The sequence below is a fragment of the Podarcis bocagei genome (assembly GCF_964188305.1).
Source record: "Podarcis bocagei genome assembly, chromosome: 12".
In the NCBI taxonomy this organism is placed as follows: Eukaryota; Metazoa; Chordata; class Lepidosauria; order Squamata; family Lacertidae; genus Podarcis; species Podarcis bocagei.
The window spans coordinates 56,781,043-56,804,050 of NC_138137.1; the positions used below are offsets into that span (position 1 = coordinate 56,781,043).

Here is a 23,008-nt window from a genome sequence, read left to right on the forward strand (position 1 = left end):
CTCACCCCGTCATGGGGATTCAAACCACCAACCTTCTGATAGTGCCACCCGCATCCCATGCATTTGTGTACACGTTCCTTGGCAGGAGAACTGCATTGCCAAATTTGGAGAAGTGTGAATCTCAAAGGACGACTGTGCTTCAGTTCATGTAAAAAGGTAAAGGGACCCCTGACCATTAGGTCCAGTCGTGGACGACTCTGGGGTTACAGCACTCATCTCGCTTTATTGGACGAGGGAGCCGGCGTACAGCTTCCGGGTCGTGTGGCCAGCATGACTAAGCTGCTTCTGGCAAACCAGAGCAGCGCACGGAAATGCCGTTTACCTTCCCGCCGGAGCGGTACCTATTTATTTACTTGCACTTTGACGTGTTTTCGAACTGCTAGGTGGGCAGGAGCAGGGACCGAGCAATGTGAGCTCACCCCGTCACGGGGATTCGAACCGCGACCTTCTGATTGGCAAGTCCTAGGCTCTGTGGTTTAACCCACAGCGCCACCTGCGTCTGTTCAGTTCATGTAATTAGGTGCAAATTTGATCGGCTGTCCTTTAGAGCCAAATTTCTCCCTCGCATCCCAGACAGATCCAACTTTTAACCACCAGCATCTACCCGGACAGTGAGTCCCACACAGCTACATACCCGTGACTCTGGTTCTTTGGCCAAGAGGAAGAACATGCCTTCTGGGGTGTTGATGCGGAGAGTGTGCCTTGAGAAACAGCAAGCAAAACAGAGTGCGGAAGGAAAAATCTTTCTAAAGCTTTGTATTTAAGTTACAGTACATTATAGTGCAAAGGCTATTCATCAGGAAATAAGGATTTGTTTAAAGTTTTCCATGTGTGCTAAAACTCAGCCTAAGGTGTGTTTTTTTAATGGTTTAACCATGTTTGGCAAACATGGATACATATGTTATAATGTTATTGTTTTAGTTAAATAAATTGTTTAAATTATTATTAAGGAAATGATTCTTTTTCTCCTTCCAATAAAGTACAGCAGAAAAGTTGTCCAAATATAAACAATAATTTCACAATTACCTGTCTATGTATTTCTAGTAGTATAACCAAAACAGTAATTTTTGATACAACTGTAAAAACTACCCTCAAAATCTATTATTTCAAAAATGAAACCGTCATCTGGTTGCAAAGATTAAGATTATACCAGCAAAAATGAGTCTTTCTGTGAAAAAAATTATTTAAATCAAGTCTTACTGACTAGTGATTTAAATTGCGATTTAAGTCGTGATTTGAATCGATGGGATTTAAATCAAATAACATGTTTGGAAATACAGTCATACCTCGGGGTACAGACACTTCAGGTTGCACGTTTTCGGGTTGCGCACAGTGCTGAACCCGGAAGTACCGGAACATGTTACAGTGGTGCCCCGTAAGACGAATGCCTCGCGAGACGAAAAACTCGCAAGACGAAAGGTTTTTTCGTTTTCGAGTTGCTTCGCAAGACGAATTTCCCTATGGGCTTGCTTCGCAAAACGAAGCTTGCCCCCGCACCCCAGACCTCTTTTGAAGCAAGGGGCGGTGGGGAGAAGATCGCTTCTCCCCGTTGCCAGCCCCGCAATCTCCGGGGGCAGAGGGGAAGGCGCGTGTGCGCCTTCCCCTCTGTCCCCGGACCCCTTTTGAACCAAGGGGCGGCAACGGAGAGAAGCGATCTTCTCCCCTCCGCCCCTTGCTTCAAAAGAGGGGACAGAGGGGAAGGCGCACGCACGCCTTCCCCTCTCTCCCCGGACCCATTTTGAACCAAGGGGTGGCAACGGGGAGAAGCGATTCTCCCCGCTGCCCCTTCCCTTGCTTTAAAACAGGTCCGGGGACAGAAGGGAAGGCCCGCGGCGCTTCCCCTCTGTCCCCGGACGGTCTCCATAGGAACGCATTGATTGATTTTCAATGCATTCCTATGGGAAACCGTGCTTCGCAAGACGAAAAACTCACAAGAAGAAAAAACTTGCGGAACGAATTAATTTCGTCTTGCGAGGCACCACTATACTTCCGGGTTTCGGCACTTGTGCATGCAAAGCACTAAATCACGCTTTGCACATGTGCAGAAGCGCCAAATCATGACCTGCGCGTGCGCAGATGCGGCGCTGAGTGTTGTGAACGTGCCTCCCACACGGATCACATTCACAACCCAAGCGCCCACTGTAAACAATTTGTCACCAGCAGAACACAAGAAGCGCCTTCTGGATCAGGCCCGTGGCCCACTTAGTACAGAATCCTGATCTCACAGCGGCCAACCACATGCCTTTGGGAAGCCTGCAAGCTGGACACGAGTGCGAGAGCACTCTGTTCACCTGCGATTCCCGGCAACTGCAATTCGGAAGCATTTCTGCCTCTGAGAGCGAAGGCAGAGCCATTGTGGCTTGGGGTGTTATGTACTGAAGTTCTCACCCTGGGCCAGCAGGGGGATACTGTAGTTAGTTATGCAAATAAGGGATTGAAAGCGATGTTCAGTGATTGGATAGTTACAGAAAGTTGTTACAGTTACATTGTACTGGAGCTCTATATAAGCAGGCTGACTGAACCCTTCAGTTCAGTTCAGTCCTGGCCTGTGAATAAACAAGAGCTGTTTGAAGAATCGCTGTGTCGTCTGATATGTTCACCCACAACTTAACACGGAGGAAGTCCACTTACTTTCCTGTTTCCTTGAAAGTTGCATCCACCCAGGTGAGCTTCAGGTCAAAACTCTGGAAGGTGTTCCCCTAGAAAACGTTGAAATGCAGAATTAGATAAATTAACAGGAAGGATTCGAAACCTGTGGGACCAGAGATTTTTAGAGGACTGGAGTAAATATCTGAACTATTAGAAAAGTAATTGTAAAAAACAGATTACGCTAGTAGGATTGCAAGAAGTTCTGTAAGGAGGACTATGCAAAATATTGCAAGGAAGACAATGAAAATAATTATTAGTTAATGATAATTAAAAGTAATAGAGAAATTAAGAAAGGCAGAATAAGTGATTAAGAATGGAAAAGCTTCAGAAGTTGTTGATGGAAGTCCAAAATACTGTATAAGATAATAAAGTATGTTAAATGACTGTTGGAAAAGACATGTTAAAAATCAATAAAAATGTATATAAAAAAGAAAGAAAATGTTGAAATATTTTTCATTGCGGAGGTGGGGGGAAAGTGACGACTTCCTCACAAATTTATTGGGGGGGGGTAAAGGGACCCCTGACCATTAGGTCCAGTCGTGACCGATTCTGGGGTTGCGGCGCTCATCTCGCTTTACTGGCCGAGGGAGCCGGAGTACAGCTTCCGGGTCATGTGGCCAGCATGACTAAGCCGCTTCTGGCGAACCAGAGCAGCACACGGAAACGCTGCTTACCTTCCCGCTGGAACGGTACCTATTTATCTACTTTTGAACTGCTAGGTTGGCAAGAGCAGAGACCGAGCAACAGGAACTCACCCCGTTGCGGGGATTCGAACCGCCGACCTTCTGATTGGGAAGTCCTAGGCTCTTGGGTTTAACCCACAGTGCCACCCGTGTCCCCCACAAATTTATTGACAGCTGCACAAATTATGATAGCTAGGAGGCAGAAGGGGCAAGCAGTATATAAAATGGAAGAATGGCATAAAGAGGTGTGGGATATAGCTACTAATGATAAATCAACATGTGCCATTAAGAAATGATTTTGAGGAGATGTGGAATTTGTACTGCTAAAACGGAAAGCGATCAAACCATCGCAATAGGTGTTGAAATTTTGGGAGGTTGGATAGTTACAATGGAATGGTCTCTGTGGCGGGGTGCACATTTTTATTCTTATTTATGTATGGTTATTCCTTTGTCAAAAATATCAATAAAGAAATAAACAATAAGGGGGGGAACCGCAAGAGCAAAATGTTGCACAGCGTTGGTCTCGATGAGGCGAAAGGCCAAAGAGATTTAAAGCATCAGTTCTTCAACACGCCCTCAGCAACGTCAAGGGCGCTTTATAAATTTAATAAATAATAATAACGCGAGGGAAAGCTGTTGTTGTGTGTTGAACCACGGGCAATTTGTTCCAGGAGCTCTGCTGGATACTCAAGATAACATCACAATTGGTGGAACAGTCTCCCTCGAGAGGTTCCTTGGAGGTTTTTAACCAGAAGATGGATGACTGTCTATCAGGGATCCTTTTAAGCTGAGATTCCTGCATTGCAGAGTGTTGGAGCAAATGATCTTCCAATTCAATGAGAAATTGGAATTCCACCTAGATGCCCTGCAAACAGTACAGCAGAACGCGGTGAATGCAAAGGAAGAATCCCATTGTAAAGGATCTTTGGCCCTGTAGAGTTTGCTGAACTATAAAACGCAGGAAGTACCAACAGTGGAAGAATGATGGAATTCTTGGAGCTAGCCAACCTGACTGGAAGAGTCCGTGACCAGGAGGAGGAGGAGTATCAGGAAGAATGGACGAAATTCTTGGAAGACACAAGATCTACCCACCTTGGAAGAATGGCAGATGAAGGTGATAGACTACATGGGACTGGCAGAAATGACTGGCAGAATCCGAGACCAGGGAAGAGAGACGGCGGAAGAAGATTGGAAGAAATTTAAGGACTATCTTGGGAAATATTATAAAATTAGCGAATGTTAGAATGATGTTGGATAAAAAGAAGTTAAGTGGTTACCAGCTGTAATGATTAAGATAATTGGGGGGGGGGAGAAAGAAAGGTGTAAAATTAAGTGAAAATTAAGGGTGAGGATTTGCTGAATGAATAATTTGAATTGGAATACAAAAAGGGGAGGTATGAGGAGGTCCGAGAAAGAAGTTAAAAGAAAATAAGTGAATGAAATTACATGTGTTTTTATTTTTGTATTTTTGTTTTTTGCTTTTTTTGTATACCCTCTGAAAAGTTTTATATATATATATATATATATATATATATATATATATATATATATATATATATATATATGCAGGTTTTGGTGTCTTCGGGTGTCTTCCCGTGTAAGAGTTGGGGTGTCTAGGCGACGTTTCGACGAGGTCTCACTCGTCATCTTCAGGCTGGTGCTTTCGGCTTCTTGTTACTGGAACAGAGCAGGATCTCAGTGTTTGAGTTCCTATAAATACTGTTGAGGGGTGTGGTGTATAGCCTCCAACGTTCTGGGCAGAGAGGAAGTTCCCAGGTTAGTGTGCCTATTCTTCTTTTGTTCATTAATTACTTGAGGGATATCTTGAGTGATTTCTTGAGTGATATTCTGAGTACCACTTAGGAGGGTCATTAGGTGTGGATTAGTTGCTAAAGCTTTCGTGTCTTGACCTCTTGAGCTTGTGAAGAGTTTTTCTGAGAAGATGGCTGTACTGCACTTAGTTGTGCTCTGGCTTGGCTTCGTGTATAGGGGCGAGCTGTGGTTTTGTGCCCTGTGCCAGCCAGATCTGTGTAGGGATTGCAGGGGGGTGCAGCATCCGGAGGTGCCACTATGGTTTGGCTACTGGATGGTGTCTGTAATTTATCTGTGGAGGGGGTCTGGGTTTGGGTCTGGTGTGGTTGATTGGAGATGGCGTTCTGTGTGCCTCTGGTTCTGGTGTCGGTTTTTGTGGGGAGGGCTAATTTCCAGATGTCTGGCAGGCGGGACGTGTCGTCACGCTTGTTCATGTTGTGAGGGTGTTTCTCTATCTCGATGGCTTCCATGATTATTCTCTTGTGGTGATGTTCCATGTTAAAGAGCAATTTGGAATCTGCAAAATTAATTTCGTGTCCTGTTTCTTTCATGTGTTGGTAAAGAGAGGAAGTTTTTTCTTCTTTTTTGACGGCATTCTTGTGTTCTGCGATACGTGCATTTATTCGTCTGTTTGTTTGTCCAATGTACGTGGCTGGGCAGACTTTGCAGGGTATTTCATAGACCCCTTGGTTTTCTAACTGGATTTTATCTTTGGGGTTTCTGAGGATATTGGCTATTTTTTGGTTGGTGCAAAAGGCTGTTTTGATATTGTGTTTATGGAGGATTTTGCTAATTTTATCTGTAGTGCCCTTGATATAAGGAAGGACCCAAACCCAGACCCCCTCCACAGATAAATTACAGACACCATCCAGTAGCCAAACCATAGTGGCACCTCCGGATGCTGCACCCCCCTGCAATCCCTACACAGATCTGGCTGGCACAGGGCACAAAACCACAGCTCGCCCCTATACACGAAGCCAAGCCAGAGCACAACTAAGTGCAGTACAGCCATCTTCTCAGAAAAACTCTTCACAAGCTCAAGAGGTCAAGACACGAAAGCTTTAGCAACTAATCCACACCTAATGACCCTCCTAAGTGGTACTCAGAATATCACTCAAGAAATCACTCAAGATATCCCTCAAGTAATTAATGAACAAAAGAAGAATAGGCACACTAACCTGGGAACTTCCTCTCTGCCCAGAACGTTGGAGGCTATACACCACACCCCTCAACAGTATTTATAGGAACTCAAACACTGAGATCCTGCTCTGTTCCAGTAACAAGAAGCCGAAAGCACCAGCCTGAAGATGACGAGTGAGACCTCGTCGAAACGTCGCCTAGACACCCCAACTCTTACACGGGAAGACACCCGAAGACACCAAAACCTGCATTCCTGTACCCGTGAAAATCTACGAAAGCATATATATATATATATATATATATATATATATATATATATATATATATATTAAAAAAGAATGGATGAAATTCGACTATTTAGTTAAATATGTTAAGTTAAATTAATTAGGGGGGAAACCTGCAAATACCGGATAGGCTTAGGATTTAAATAGGCAATACGTGATGATTCAATATGTTGAATACTGAATTGGTTAGAAAGAAAGATGTTAAGCGATTAAGTAAATTTTATCAGAATACTGAATTACAAAACCGTTAAAATGATATCCATTGAAACCCAACCATGGGGATACGAGGAAGTCACTTAACAATGTTAATTAGATTAAGGCTCAAAAAGGCTACGATTTATGTTTGTTTATTTGTTTATGTGTTTATCTGTTTGTGTGCTTAAATATTTGTGAAAAAACCAATAAAAAATTCAAAAAAAAGTAGTAGTAGTTGCTGAACTATAACTCCCATCAGCACCAACAAACATGGTCAATGGCCAGGGATGATGGGAGCTGTAGTTCAGGAACATCTGGGGGCCCAAAGATTCCCCACGCCTGGGGCCATTGTTCCCTCCATTTCCAACGTTCCAGTTGTGGGTGCGAACCCTAACAGAGAGGAAACAGCGCCACATAAGCACAGGAAGAATCTCACTCAGGTTTCTAGGAGGGCAAAAAGCTTCAGGAAAAACAACATTAAGGCGAAGGAGGGCACCAAACCACTGGCGATGACCAGTGGCTTCAGAATTCTGACTGGGAGACAATGGAAAAACAGAGGGAGGAGAAGCAGTGGCGTAGCGTGGGGGGTGCAGGGGGGGGCCGGCCGCACCGGGTGCAACATCTGGGGGTTAGGGTTAGGGGGCGCCAATCCATGGGTTAGGGGGCGCAAATCCACGGGTTAGGGGGCGCAAATTACTTGCCTTGCCCCGGGTGCTGACAACCCACGCTACGCCACTGAGGAGAAGGTAAGGGGATGGAACGGCTTGAATCCTGAATTGGGAACGCTCCACACGGCAGCAATTTTTGGCACAGGTCAAAGTGCATCTGGACTCCTTACTTGAATCAGCACAAGGACGTCATTGAAGAGCAGAACCCGGTCAGATCTTCCTGTGCTGGGATAGAGGGCAAGATTCCGGCTGTCTTCCAGCAGCCTCCTCTCAGGAACGCAAAGAACATCCTGGAAGAACAGAGTTATTTCATCATTGCACAGTATACTTGAAGGAGCGTCTCCACCCCCATCGTCAAGCCCGGACACAGAAGTCCAGCTTCAAGGGCCTTCTGGCGGTCCTCTCATTGAGAGAAGTTTCAGGGAACCAGGCAGAGGGGTTTCTTGGTAGTGGCACCTGCCCTTTGGAACGCCCTACCTGTTAAGTACTTAACCAGAAGTACCACTGTATTAATATACTTCTTCATTGTATTTCAGTTCAACAATTACAGTGGTACCTCGGGTTAAGTACTTAATTCGTTCCGGAGGTCCGTACTTAACCTGAAACTGTTCTTAACCTGAAGCACCACTTTAGCTAATGGGGCCTCCTGCTGCTGCCGTGCCGCTGGAGCCCGATTTCTGTTCTCATCCTGAAGCAAAGTTCTTAACCTGAAGCACAATTTCTGGGTTAGTGAAGTCTCTAACCTGAAGCGTATGTAACCTGAGGTACCTCTGTACTTTGATAAAATACATATTTTGTTATGTGCAAATGGCTTGAGATACCTATGACGTCCATAAATTACCATGCAGCATATATTCAACTCAAGAAACAGCGACAATTTTTTGTTGACAAAGGACAGCTGGACATATAAAGGGCCCCATTACCTTCAGTAGCTTAGGGCCACATCCAGTGGCGTAGCGTGGGTTGTCAGCACCCGGGGCAAGGCAAGTAATTTGCGCCCCCTAACCCGGGGCAAGGCAAGTAATTTGCGCTCCCTAACCCCTAACCTGCAGCCGCTGCCAGCTTCTCCTTGCTGCTGCCTGGTCTGGTCTGGTGTGGTTCTCTCCCGCGCTCAGCGCTGCGCTGGGCGGCCGCTGCACTGTCCCTCCCCCAGATAGTCCCTCGCTCTCTCTCCGCACCGCACGCCTGGCACCCCCCCCCCTCCACAGTGGGAGGCGACCCAGCGGCTCGGATCGGATTTGCACAGCCAGCACTGCAGTGAGAGAGAGTGAGTGAGCCAGGTAGGGGCAGAGAGCTGAGAGTGCGAGCGCCCCCCCCTTTATTGGCCAAGGGAGCCGGCATACAGCTTCCAGGTCATGTGTCCAGAATGACTAAGCCGCTTCTGGCGAACCAGAGCAGCGCACGGAAACGCCGTTTACCTTCCCGCCAGATAAACCTATTTATCTACTTGCACTTTGACGTGCTTTCGAACTGCTAGGTTGGCAGGAGCAGGGACCGAGCAACGGGAGCTCACCCCGTCGTGGGGATTCGAACCGCCGACCTTCCGATCGGCAAGTCCTAGGCTTTGTGGTTTAACCCACAGTGCCACCCGCGTCCCTCCAGGGGAGCCCTTAGACCTCTCCCAACCGTTTCCCCTCTGTGACACACCGTGAACTTGTGGCCCAGGGACTTCCAGAGGTTCCGGGTGAGGTTGGCTTCATCCAAAGCTTGACAAATGAACAAGTGAAGCTTTGCAAACCCTTCGGCAGATTCGCTCACTTCTTTAACCAGGTTCTGTTAGATGGGGATAAAAACAACAACAACATAGATCTTCAGAAATCTTTCCTTTCTTTTTTTAAGTCACCAAAAGGCAGATCTACGCCACCAGAAAAGTGGATGTTATTTATTTATTATATTGTATTATATTATTGTCGTTTTGTTTGCATAGTAGCTGTCAGGGAACTGCCATCGGAGGAACAGGTGGGGAAAGGGCTCACGGAGGCTGGGAGGGACTCAGCAGCTGAAGCAGGGACCAGCAGGGGGAGAGGTGAGTCTCTGGTGGAAAGTCTCACGGAGGCTGAGAGAGACTCAGCAGCCAAAGCAGGAACCAGCAGGGGGAGAGGTGGATCTCTGAGGGAAAGCGAGCAAGAGGGAGGGCTCAGGGACATGTCAAGCGAGAACAGTGGGGGGGGGTGTCTGAAGCTCCCATAGGGAGACCCACTCCTCGCCGGAAGCTGTCACGCCGTGAGTCCAGAAGACGTGTTTCCGTTAAGGAGCTTTTATGCTGGAAACGATTCCGAAAGCAACCACTGTCAGAATCTGCAAGTGACTAGAGCAGACATGTTCGAGGAGCTCTGTCACAGACAGAGGTTTGTGGATTTGCACAAACTCTGAGGGACTACGATTTTACACACAAGCAGCTCATCATCCCATCACAGTAGCATATAACTCCTACCGCACAAAAATCCTTGGGAATCTAGCTCAGGAAGGACGTTGAGAATTGTTAGGAGACATCCTACTGTTAGGATATTTCCGTTCCACCTTAAAAGGGAGCAGGCTTTGGGGAGTCACAGAGTCTGCGCATGTCCTGATCACAGGATGTTTTTGTTCTGATATTCCTTTCGATTTCAGTCGGCTCAGAGACACTGACAGAATGGACGTGTTTTCTTTTGTTCTGTTCATGTCCTAATAAAGTCTGTAAATTATGCTCTTCTGCTCTTCTGCGGTGCAAGCTTTTGACTGTGCTTTCTGCTGAAAGAGGGTGCACCCAGCCTAGGAATGTGGCTAGGAATTTCTAAGGCTTTGTGCCCCTAACTGTTGGATCTGCGTGACTACGGGAGGCCGATGGACGTCCAGAACTCCGGCTTGGGGGCTCAGATGGACGTTATCTCCCTGGCAGTTTCCCAACAAGGTTTCGGGCCCAGATTCACGGCACCTACAGGAGAGTAAAGCTGCAACAGACTGCGTTTGAGGTATGTGGGGAAAGCGAAAGGAAGGGACGTTTTCCTGTTTTACCTCGGCAAGGAGTCTTTGAACTCCGGCAAGGCTTAATTGGCCTGGGAGCTGCGCCAAAGAGAGTTCGTGATTAATGAGCTGCCAAGATAAGGAGTCTTTGAAGGCATAGGGCTCATGGCTCAAGTAAAAGGCTGAGATGGATCTCTTACAGACCTCAGAAACTGCTCAGTGTCCTAAGTTGGATGGGCAGAATTATGAAACCTGGGCAAAATGGTGTGAGACTTTGCTGCGTCAGTTTGGGGTATGGCATGTCATTTCTGAAGCCCCCCCAGTTCCTCTGACAGAGAGATGGAAATCGCATGATTCGAGAGCGATGGACGTAATAGTCCTATCCGTATCTCTTGAGGAAATTAAGACGCTGGCTGGCAACACCACTGCACGTGCAATGTGGACTGCTTTAATGAAAGCTCACAAGCCAATAATCCCAGCCCAGAGTTTGACTGCATCGGAAGTCCTAGCTGTTTCCCAGAATGCGGGTGATTGCAGGGATGCTGAGGGCACCGGTTGCAAGCTGCAGGGGGAGCTGACCGTCACGTCATCCCAGGCAGCATTCCAGCCTCCAGGGGGAGCCAAGGAGTCGGCAGCTGAGAGCTCTGTTTCTCATGGGAACCAAGGCCATCGCCTTTGCAGAGGCCGGAAAGGCAAAGGTAAACAGAGCCACAGGCAGACACCTGCAGATGGCCAGGAGCAGAGGGAGGGTGAAGAGCCCGCGCAAGGGAAAAACAAAGCGTTGTTTGCTGGCACAGCTTCACCAAAGGGCTACAGGCACGTCTGCTGACCAGAAGCAGGGGGGCAAGCTGCAAAAGCCCACGCCAGTGGAAAGCAAGGTTTTGCTTGCTGGCACAGCTTCACCAAAGGCTAAAGGCAAGTCTGCTGGCCAGGAGCAGGGGGGCAAGCTGCAAAACAAGGGTTTGCTTGCTGTAAAGACTGCTCCAACAGCCAAAGGCAGGTTTATTGTGGATTCAGGTGCCACCCGCCACGTTTCCAAGGACAGGCATCTCTTTATCTCCTTCAAGCCTCAGGAAGGTGAGATCCACCTGGCTGATGGAAGGACGTTGCAAATTGCTGGAGAAGGGACTGTGAAACTTGCAAGTCTGCACACTACCATCAGTAATGTACTTTATGTTCCAGGAGCTGCGAGCAACTTGTTGAGTGTCCCACAGCTTACTGGGCGTGGTTTTCAGATTTCCTTCAAGAGGAGCGTCTGTGTCATCAGTAAAGGCAAAGAGGACTATTTGCATGCAAAGTTTATGGATGGTTTGTTCCATATAACTTATGATGACACTGCTGTTGTGAATAATGCTGATTCTTGTTGTGTTGCACAAACTAACAAAGTTCTTCATGCAGGTTGCATTCATGATGCGCATCGAAGGTTTTGTCACCTCTCTTGGAAGGCACTGGCCAAGATGCCAGAGGTGGTTGAGGGTTTGAACATCAAACCCTGTAAATTTCACATGAAATGTGTATCTTGTGCAGAGAACAAGGTGAAGGTTGCCCCAAAAGGCAAGGAGTCTAGCAGGCAGGCTTCCAAACCCTACCAGCTAGTGCATGCGGACCTGGTTGGTCCACTTGCGCCCTCTATAGGAGGAGCAAGGTACTTCATGATTCTGATTGATTCTTTTTCGAGGTTCATTCATGTGTTTTTGCTCGAACAGAAATCGCAAGCGTTTCCAAAGTTTAAGGCATTCTGTGCTTGGTTGGAAAATGTGCACGGTAAACGTATTTCTTGTTTTTTTACTGATCGGGGCGGGGAGTTTACTTCTCAGCAGTTTGAAGCTTTCCTGACTGAGAAGGGAATCCAGCATGACATGTCAACGCCCAGATCGCCATGGATGAATGGTCTTGCGGAGAGAGCAAATCAAACATTGCTGCAAGGAATCAAGACCTTGTTGCATGATGCCAATCTCCCTGATAAGTTTTGGGGGGAGGCTTTGGGGAATTTGGTTTACAGTTATAATCGCAGATTGTCATCACCCATTGGTTGTACCCCCTATGAGAAGATGTTTGGCAAGAAACCCAACACCAAACACATGAGAATTTTTGGTTCGGACATGTGGGTACGCACACAACAAACCAACAAGCTTGGGAAGCGTGGAGCACATGGTTTGTTCATGGGGTACGAAAAAGGTGCATACAGGGTATGGATGACTGACTCTAAGTCCATTAAGTTCACAAGGAGTGTTGAGTACAATCCTAAGTGGGGGGAAAATGTGGGAATTTTCCAGAGTTACCCAGAGGAGGATGAAGGTGATGTCAAGCAAGCAGCTAAAGATGAGAAAGCTGCTGCTGATGATGATGAGGATGAGGATGATGATGATGAGGATGATGATGATGATGATGATCAGAGTTCGGATTCCAGTTCAGTGGGCGGCGCTGCTGCTGCTGCTGCTGGTGTCAGTGACAGTGATGACACAGCAGACTACCAGAGCGCAAAGGCCTCAGTCAGACCATCTGATGCGTCTGACAATGAACTGGAAGAACCACTGTTCACCATTGGTCACTATTCTCCTAAGAAAGAGGAGATGAGTCCAGAAGACTTGCGTCTAGTACGCAGATCTGAAAGGGCGACCAAGGGCAGACCTCCAAAGAGGTATGCTGATGAGTTTGCTAAGACAGCAACTGCTGTTCTTAGTAGCTCAGAGAAGGTATGGGAACCTTCAAGCTTCAAAGAGGTTCAGGAGTTAACCTCTAAAGATGCTGAGCCTTGGCTTAATGCCATGAAGGCTGAAGTTGATTCCTTGAACAGGAACCAAACTTGGGAATTGGTACCGGTAGTCCCAGGAATGAGACTGGTTGGCAGCAAATGGGTCTTCAAGGCCAAGACAGACCAGAATGGCAAGGTAGTCAGACACAAAGCCAGATTGGTTGCCAGAGGTTTTTCACAGGTACCAGGACAGGATTACCACGAGACCTATTCTCCCACAGTCAAATATGAGAGCATTCGGCTGATGCTCAAGATCGCTGCGGAGGAGAAACTGCATGTTACCCATCATGACATTAATACAGCTTTTTTGTACGGGATTTTGGGGGAGGAGCTGTTCATGCTTCCACCTGATGGGATGCAGATACAGAAGGGAATGGTCTGTAAACTGCGGAAATCCTTATATGGTCTCAAGCAGAGTGCCAGGTGTTGGAACACAAAACTCACTGAGACATTGCTTTCTCTAGGTTTTCACCAGGGCAAAGCTGATCCATGTGTGTTTGTCAAGGAGGAGGGGCAAAACAAACTGTATTGTTTATGTTTTGTTGATGATCTTCTGATGTTTTGGAAGAATCAGGCTTTTTACCAAAGCACCCTAGCTCAGCTGAAGGAGCACTTTGACATGAAGGATCTTGGTGAGGTATCCAACTATCTTTCTCTGCAGGTGGAGAAGGACCAAGCAGGTAATTTTCTGGTACACCAAACACAGAAAATTGCTGATGTGTTAACCAGGTTGAATTTGGTTGATGCAAACCCAGCAGACACACCGATGGTGACAGGTTACCAGGTAGACAGTACTGCTGAAGCGTTTTCTGACACAACGCTATACAGATGCATTCTAGGCAAGCTGAATTTCATTGCCAGATGTTCAAGACCTGACATAGCTGTAAGCTGTAATCTGCTTAGCAGACATGCCAACAATCCTACGGTTCAGGATTGGAAAGCTCTGAAGCGCATAGCTCGCTATTTGAAAGGGACTATGCACTACAGGCTGAGGTTCACCAGTCAGAAGACTGGAGGTCTTGAAATCTTTGCAGATGCAAGTTTTGGAAGTGACACCACGGATGGTACAAGCACTTCTGGAGTATGCTACATGTACAACCACTGCCTGTTTGACTGGTTGTGCAAGAAGCAAACAACAGTGAGCCTAAGTTCCTGTGAAGCAGAACTCAATGCTCTGTCATTTTCACTCATGGATTGTGAATGGTTGATGCAACTGTTTAAGGACATCAGGGTTTCTGTGAAATGTCCTATACAAGTGTATCAAGACAATAGATCTTGTTTGGCTTTGCTGAACTCGGAGAGTTGCAAGCAGAGAACCAAGTACTTGCAGATTAAGCTACATCGTGCAAGAGAGTGTATTCAGAAAGGACTGATTCAGGTGTCCTACATGCCAGGAAATGAAATTCCTGCTGATCTGTTGTCTAAGGTTGTTAACAGAGAACAACTTAAGGTTTATGTACAAAGGTTGCAATTGGGTGAACCACAGGTACAACAGGTTACACGGAAAGGGGGAGGATGTTAGGATATTTCCGTTCCACCTTAAAAGGGAGCAGGCTTTGGGGAGTCACAGAGTCTGCGCATGTCCTGATCACAGGATGTTTTTGTTCTGATATTCCTTTCGATTTCAGTCGGCTCAGAGACGCTGACAGAATGGACGTGTTTTCTTTTCTTCTGTTCATGTTCTAATAAAGTCTGTAAATTATGCTCTTCTGCTCTTCTGCGGTGCAAGCTTTTGACTGTGCTTTCTGCTGAAAGAGGGTGCACCCAGCCTAGGAATGTGGCTAGGAATTTCTAAGGCTTTGTGCCCCTAACTGTTGGATCTGCGTGACTACGGGAGGCCGATGGACGTCCAGAACTCCAGCTTGGGGGCTCAGATGGACGTTATCTCCCTGGCAGTTTCCCAACACCTACCACCAGTCCTCCACTTTTGGCACCATGCATAAAATTGCAACCTATCTGAACACATAATGTCCATTCCACACTTACAAGGAATCAATGTTTTACCCTGTGGAACTCCCTGCCCATTGACATTAGGCACCTTCGCTATACTATTTCCCAGCACATGCTGAAACCTTTTCTGTTTTGGCAAGCTTACCCCGGATGCATAAGCTAAATGCAATTTAGTTTTTTACTACTATTTCTAACTTCTTGTATTATTCATATTATGATTTCTCTTAGGCCACATCGTTTTTAACTTCTGGTTTCTGTCCAAAAAAATGTATGTTATGTAAACCACTTGGCAGTTTCTTTACAAATACAGTGGTACCTCAAGTTACGTTACCAAAATAAAATAAAATAATCTGCACAGACAAGTCTAACAGCTTATTTTTAATTATTTTTATATATCCTTTATTTATTTATTCTTGCATTTCCTCCAAGGAGCTCAAGGTGATGCGATGCGGTTCTCCCCCTCCTCAATTAATCCCCCAAACCACAACGCTGATTCTGTGAGGTGGGTAAGGCTGAGAGGTGGTGACCGAGCCAAGCTCACCCAGTGAGCTTCAGGGGCAAGTTGGGGGTGCGAACCCAGGTCCCCTGAATCCTAGGTCCCAGCGCTCTAATCACTATGCAACGCTGCCTACTGGAAGGTGTACAGGAATCCTCTACCTGGCCAGGAAGTTCCTTGAGCTGGGAGAAGACCAGGCTGTACTTCTGGAGATGCTCCCAGAAGGGCTTGTGAAGCACAGTGTGGAGAGCGACAGCGATGGACGTCCCCGGGGAGAAGTCGGCGAGGAACTGCTGCAGCGACGGCTTGTGGCTCTTCCAGAAATCACTGCAACAATTCAGAGTTGGCAAGACAGAAACAAGCTGTGAGCGGTGTGGGATGTGAAACACAAGAGCAGTCAAGTACAACATTCCTAGAGTGAACATGTTTACGCATGGGGAGGAAGGTTTGTCCAGCCAGCAGATAAACTTCCTGTGTCCTTCTGGGCTGGGACAGACTTCCTCTGCAGGTGACTAGAGGTGGGCGTGGCCTCACCTGTGCAGGTAACGACAAAAGCAAAGGGCAGGGCACCCATCTCTCTCTCTTTGACTACATGCATTGAAGAAGCAACATCTACTTAGCCAAAGATGCTCTCTTGGCCTCCAGCCAAGAGAGGACAAAGGGACTGTCTCCTTATGAGATAGTTTCCAGGTGTATGTTACTTTTCTAAGCTAAGTCTGCCTTCTGGGATCCAACTGTGAACAGAATGATGTGTGAGTAAACCTTTTTATACTTTTATAGAAGACTGTGTCGTGTCTTATCTTTTATGAGGGAATAAGACGCCTGCTTCTTGGGAGAAAAGCAATGACAAACCTAGACAGCATCTTAAAAAGCAGAGACATCACCTTGCCAACAAAGGCCCGTATAGTTAAAGCTCTGGTTTTCCCAGTAGTGATGTATGGAAGTGAGAGCTGGACCATAAAGAAGGCTGATCGCTGAAGAATGGATGCTTTTGAATTCTGGTGCTGGAGGAGACTCTTGAGAGTCCCATGGACTGCAAGAAGATCAAACCTCTCCATTCTGAAGGAAATCAGCCCTGAGTGCTCACTGGAAGGACAGATCCTGAAGCTGAGGCTCCAATACTGGAAGCTGGACCAGATAGGCCACTGGCCTGATCCTGCAGGGTCTTCAAGCACGCTACAAGCCACACCCACCTTTTATTCCTGGCAGCATGGTCAAAGACTTGGGTCACGACACAACTGGCGAAAGTGGAGAAGTACCTGTTTAAAATAAATCCGGACAAGCATTAGGCTGCGTGTCTGAGCTCCCCGGGACTGAAGCAACGTTGCAGATGTTTTGCAATGCTCTTTTACGAAAGTTTGATGGGAAGGTCAGGGCAAGCTAACAGGTATCTAAACCCATTTGCACATAACAAAACATGTATTTTATCAAAGTAATTGTCAAACTGAAATGCAATGAAGAAGTATATTAATAGTGAAATACAATGAAGAAGAAGTATTTTAATACAGTGGTACCTCGGGTTACATACGCGTCAGGTTACAGACGCTTCAGGTTACACACTCTGCTAACCCAGAAATAGTACCTCGGGTTAAGAACTTTGCTTCAGGATGAGAACAGAAATCGTGCGTCAGCAGCAGCGAGAGGCCCCATTAGCTAAAGTGGTGCTTCAGGTTAAGAACTATTTCAGGTTAAGAACGGACCTCCAGAATGAATTAAGTTCTTAACCCGAGGTACCACTTTAGTGAAATAATTATTGAGCTCTTACTTAAAATGATTTTTATTCATAGCAAACTTAATAATGCAAACACATGGGCATTTGGCAATAGTAAAAGTTATTTTGATAAAATATGTATTTTGTTATGTGCAAATGGCTTTAGATACCTATTAGGTCCATAAATTACCATATAGCATACAGTATATTCAACACAAAAACCAGTGACAGTTTGTTGTTGACAAAGGACAGCTGGACTTATAAAGGGCCCTTTTACCTTCAGTAGCTAAGGGCCTCATCAAAACTAAATCCGCCCTGGTCTCTTTTTTTTAATAGAAATTTTTATTAGTTTTTCACCTTTTATAAAGACAAATACACACAAAAAAGACAAAAGACAAAAACATGTATAATTTCAGAAAATCCTACTTTCCTAACCTTGTTCCCTGACTTCCCCCCACCCCCCTTCATGCATCCCCATTCCCAAAATTGTGTCAGCAAATTGGTATTTCTCTTCTTAATCATCTTAAAATTACCTCTTTTATAAAGAAAAGTATAAATCCGCCCTGGTCTCACAGGTCCTAGTCCATCACTCTTAACCCAAAGCTTTCCAAACTCTGTGTCATGAAACATTAGTGTGTCGGCTGCAGTGTGTAGTCGCACAAACACTCCTTGTGCTCCTCCCCGGGCTGGAAAGAGAGCAGGCAGGCAACCGGTTTGCTAGCCAAACTGAATTACTGCGTCACAAATTGACGCACGTCTAAAAAGTGCGTCGCCAACAGGAAAAGTTTGGAAAGCTGTGCTCTAACCACTACGCCACGCTGCCTCCACGGGTTTGCGGTTGTACTCACTGGATGTAAGCGTCAAGGAACAAGTGGGATTTCTGGGCCAGGTACAGGTCTTGGATGCTGACGGATTCTGACACGCCGAAGGTTTGCTTCAGAGTTCTGTAGCTCTCCTCCGTCAGGTCCCAGATGACTTGGAAGCGGTCGTTCAGCTCCTCCAAAAGCTTCGCGTTCTCAAAAGACCCTTCGGCGCAAGCGGGGAAGGTAGGGCAAGGAGCAAACGTTAAATCAGGGGTCAGCAAACTTTTCCAGCAGGGGGCTGGTCCACTGTCCCTCAGACCTTGTGGGGGGCCGGGACTATTTTTTTGGGGGAAATAAACAAATTCCTATGCCCCACAAATAACCCAGAGATGCATTTCAAACAGTAGGTAGTGGCGCTGTGTGTGTGCTGCTGGGCAGATTGCCCCGCCCCTCGACACACCGCACTGGGTGCCGGAGAGCCTTCCTTCGCCCCTGGCACAGAGTGTGAAATTTCAAGGCCAGGAAGCCCACGCCGCTCACCTGACTGCAGGAGGGGCTGGAGGACGACGCTGTTGATCCGAGCAAGGCAGGCAGAGAAGGAATCCTCCGTCCTAAGCAGTGAGGCAGCGACGTCTGTGATGCTCATGTCCTGCCAGGGATCAGGAAATAGGGGAGAACACAAAAGACTCCAAATTAGACCGGAGCTGCAAAATGAGAATAAAAACCAGCTACCCAGCTTGCCGTTTATGAAGCCCCATCCCAACCCAAGTAGCCTGAACCACGTTGAACAAATCAAATTAGCAAATCTTTATTGGCATATACAGTGGTACCTCAGGTTAAGTACTTAATTCGTTCTGGAGGTCCGTTCTTAACCTAAAACTGTTCTTAACCTGAAGCACCACTTTAGCTAATGGGGCCTCCCACTGCTGCCGTGCAATTTCTGTTCTCATCCTGAAGCAAAGTTCTTAACCCAAGGTACTATTTCTGGGTTAGCGGAGTCTGTAACCTGAAGCGTATGTAACCTGAAGTGTATGTAACCTGAGGTACCACTGTATACAAGATTCCAGCAGGGTTCGGAGCAATAAAAGAACTCAGCATAATCTGCATCGGGCACTTAAGTTAACGTTGTATAACATTCACGAATCCTCATTGCGCATTGCAGAAACCTCCATTTTTCAGAGACATGGTTGATGGAATCTTTCAAGGAGTTGGAGACGGCGTTTATAAGTGGTCCACGTTTCACAAGCACACAGTAAGGTTGATAGTGCAATAGCTTTGTAAACAAGCCTTTTGGTTTTCCTGTGAACATCCCAGTCCTCAAACACTCTGCACTTCAATCAGGAGAAAGCTGCACTCGCAGAGCTCAGGCCAGGCATAGGCAAACTTGGCCCTCCAGATGTTTTGGGACTACAACTCCCATGATCCCTAGCTAACAGGACCAGTGGTCAGGAATGATGGGAATTGTAGTCCCAAAACATCTGGCAGGTCAAGTTTGCCTATGCCTGGGTCAGGTGATGATGGATTTCGGCATCAATGTCGGCCCTTGTGGAAAGATAACTGCCCAAGGAGTTGAGGAAGGGGGGGCCTTCATATTTTCCATCTGGCACAGAGCCACTTCCTTTGTTACCTTAATAGCCCATCGCCTCAGCCTGGCAATTTCAGGGATTTCAATACCTGCTTAGATTTTAACACTTGCTGGATACAGGGATTAGAAGGGAGCCCAAGCATACAACCTAAACCCCCTTTTTAAAAAAGAACAACAATAAGGACTGGCAACACTTTTCCAGAAATGAATATTTTCCTATTTCAGTGTTATAAGCCTAGCTCCCCCAATTTGGTGCCCTCTGGGTAATGTTGACCCTTTGACCGTGCTTACTGACAGCTGATGGGAGTCATAGCTTGACAAAATCTGTAGGGGAGAATGCTACTGGGGAATCCCATTGCAAAACCCAGCTGAAGAAACACCACTGATTCAGAGCCATTTTTAGAAAGCTTTTTCTCCAGAAGTGGTATGATTAATGTGGGAAACAGGAAGCCGCATCTTATGATGGTCAGTTGATAAATTAACTTTCATTCTCCCCCACAGTTTGCCACCAAAAGGATATCGGGAAATCCTTTGCAGTGAGCGAAGGCAAATCTAACAGGATGGGGGGAGAGATATTTTTGCATATTCAGGGTACCAGTAAAGGAAATAAACTACAATGCCATGATTTCCCCCCTCCCTGCTTGCTTCTACTTAGTGGGTTCCCAAATTAGTCCTCAGTAGCTGCAGTTTCTGTGTGCAAAAGCTTTTGACTGTGTCGACCACAGCAAACTATGGCAAGTTCTTAAAGAAATGGGAGTGCCTGATCACCTCATCTGTCTCCTGAGAAATCTCTATGTGGGACAAGAAGCTACAGTTAGAACGGGATATGGAACAACGGATTCGTTCAAAATTGGGAAAGGAGTACAGCAAGGCTGTATATTGTCTCTATGCTTATTTAACTTATATGCAGAATTCATCATGCGAAAGGCTGGGCTGGATGAATCCCAAACCGGAATTAAGATTGCCGGTAGAAATATCAACAACCTCAGATATGCAGATGACACAACCTGGATGGCAGAAAGTGAGGCGGAATTAAAGAACCTTTTAATGAGGGTGAAAGAGGAGAGCGCAAAATACGGTATGAAGCTCAACATCAAAAAAACGAAGATCATGGCCACTGGTCCCATCACCTCCTGGCAAATAGAAGGGGAAGAAATGGAGGCAGTGAGAGATTTTACTTTCTTGGGCTCCATGATCACTGCAGATGGTGACAGCAGCCACAAAATTAAAAGACGCCTGCTTCTTGGGAGAAAAGCAATGACAAACCTAGACAGCATCTTAAAAAGCAGAGACATCACCTTGCCAGCAAAGGTCCGTATAGTTAAAGCTATGGTTTTCCCTTTCATGTATGGAAGTGAGAGCTGGACCATAAAGAAGGCTGATCGCCGAAGAATGAATGCTTTTGAATTCTGGTGCTGGAGGAGACTCTTGAGAGTCCCATGGACTGCAAGAAGATCAAACCTCTCCATTATGAAAGAAATCAGCCCTGAGTGCTCACTGGAAGGACAGATCCTGAAGCTGAGGCTCCAATACTTCGGCCACCTCAGGAGAAGAGAAGACTCCCTGGAAAAAACCCTGGTGTTGGGAAAGATGGAGGGCACAAGGAGAAGGGGACGACAGAGGACGAGATGGTGGTACAGTGTTCTGGAAGCTACCAGAATGAGTTTGTCCAAACTGCGGGAGGCAGTGGAAGACAGGAGTGCCTGGCATGCTCTGGTCCATGGGGTCACAAAGAGTCGGACACGACTAAACAACAACAGCTGCAGTTTCACCTGCCCTGCACCGAAAGGATGTTGGAGAATTGCAACAGAAACAGAAACAGGAGTGGAAATCGCTTATGTTCCCCGACTCCTCCTATTTCTGGAATGCAAGTCAGTCCAACAGATCTGCTGATATCTGCTGCTTTTTTTTCTTCCCTTCTTTTTTGATCTTGTTGACTTGTTAACAGAAGAAGCGTGCAAACGTTACAAAAAGAAACAGAAAACAAAGATTCGATCTTCCAAACCAGAAATCACCACCGCCTGGAAGCACAAATGTACAAAGCAGCAGGGATAATGAAATATTGACTCATAACCATTTTTTGTTGTTGAAAAATTCTCCAGAGAGTGCAGTATTTATAGAGGTCATGTAAAAAGAACACTGTCAAAAGATCAATCCGTTGGCAGGTCTTGATTGAGCTGCGGTGTGTTAATAGGATAACGGGACAAAACAAAATTTATAGTAACTCAAATAATATGGAGAAAGTAAAGTTTAAGAGCGTGTTTAAGGAATTTAAATCAGGAATGCAAGGGGAAGATCAGAGGTCTTGCCAAACTAAGGCCCAGGGGCCGGATCCAGACCAATTGCCTTCTAAATCCGGCCCATAGTCGGTCCAGGAATCAGCGTGTTTTTACATGAGTAGAATGTGTGCTTTTATTTAAAATGCACCTCTGGGTTATTTGTGGGGCATAGGAATTTGTTCATTCTTTTTTTCAAAATATTGTCCAGCCCCTCACAAGGTCTGAGGGACAGTGGACCCTGGCCCCTTGCTGGAAAAGTTTGCTGACCCCTGAATTAAAGAATGAATAACTGTTTATTTTTATTTCTCATTTTGCCTATAATATCGATTGTAAAAGGTAAAGGGACCTCTGACCATTAGGTCAAGTCGTGGCCGACTCTGGGGTTGCGGCGCTCATCTCGCTTTATTGGCCGAGGGAGCCGGCTTACAGCTTCCGGGTCATGTGGCCAGCATGACTAAGCCGCTTCTGGCAAACCAGAGCAGCGCACGGAAACGCCATTTACCTTCCCGCCGGAGCGGTACCTATTTATCTACTTGCAGTTTGAAGTGCTTTAGAACTGCTAAGTTGGCAGGAGCAGGGACCGAGCAACCTCCCGTCGCGGGGTTTCGAACCGCCGACCTTCTGATCGGCAAGTCCTAGGCTCTGTGGTTTAACCCACAGCACCACCAGCATCCCTTAATATCTATTGTATACTTCTGTTATAAAGTTTTCAATCAGTAAAGCACTCAAAAGACTCATAACAAAGATTCCCTTTAAAATAACCAAGATATAGAAAAAGAAAAATCTCATCCACTTGTGAGTTCCATCATTCTTGAGAATAAAGGTTCTATATACTCTTAAATGAGACACACATTTGCTTATACTGGTGACCTTGAACGACCAGAGGGGCACCAGGTTGGTGATGCTAGGTTGGCGATTTCCCCCCTCCCTTTTCCTGCTGGAGGGAAAAAAAGCATCTCCCATTGTTAAGGCTCAAGAGACTTCTCTTCCAGGAAAGATAAAACAAAAAACTCAACAGGTATTCAACCTTATTGAAGCCTGGTTTGAGTTTCAAA

At 46.2% G+C, this 23,008-nt stretch overlaps 1 protein-coding gene across 3 annotated transcripts in view; it reads right to left on the bottom strand.

The window, feature by feature from the left end:
• The window catches only part of ALS2CL (ALS2 C-terminal like), an 85,726-nt gene that overhangs the window by 36,017 nt on the left and 26,701 nt on the right, over positions 1-23,008 (bottom strand). For all 3 annotated transcript variants that reach the window (XM_081163524.1, XM_081163523.1, XM_081163522.1), the window contains exons 2-9: positions 18,630-18,738; positions 18,135-18,312; positions 16,769-16,834; positions 15,737-15,902; positions 9,079-9,204; positions 7,602-7,721; positions 2,632-2,699; positions 635-701 (exon numbers count right to left, since the gene is read on the bottom strand). In XM_081163524.1, coding sequence (XP_081019650.1) covers positions 635-701; positions 2,632-2,699; positions 7,602-7,721; positions 9,079-9,204; positions 15,737-15,902; positions 16,769-16,834; positions 18,135-18,312; positions 18,630-18,735 — 897 coding nt within the window. In that variant the 5' untranslated portion in view covers positions 18,736-18,738. The remainder of the gene's footprint in view (positions 1-634; positions 702-2,631; positions 2,700-7,601; positions 7,722-9,078; positions 9,205-15,736; positions 15,903-16,768; positions 16,835-18,134; positions 18,313-18,629; positions 18,739-23,008) is intronic.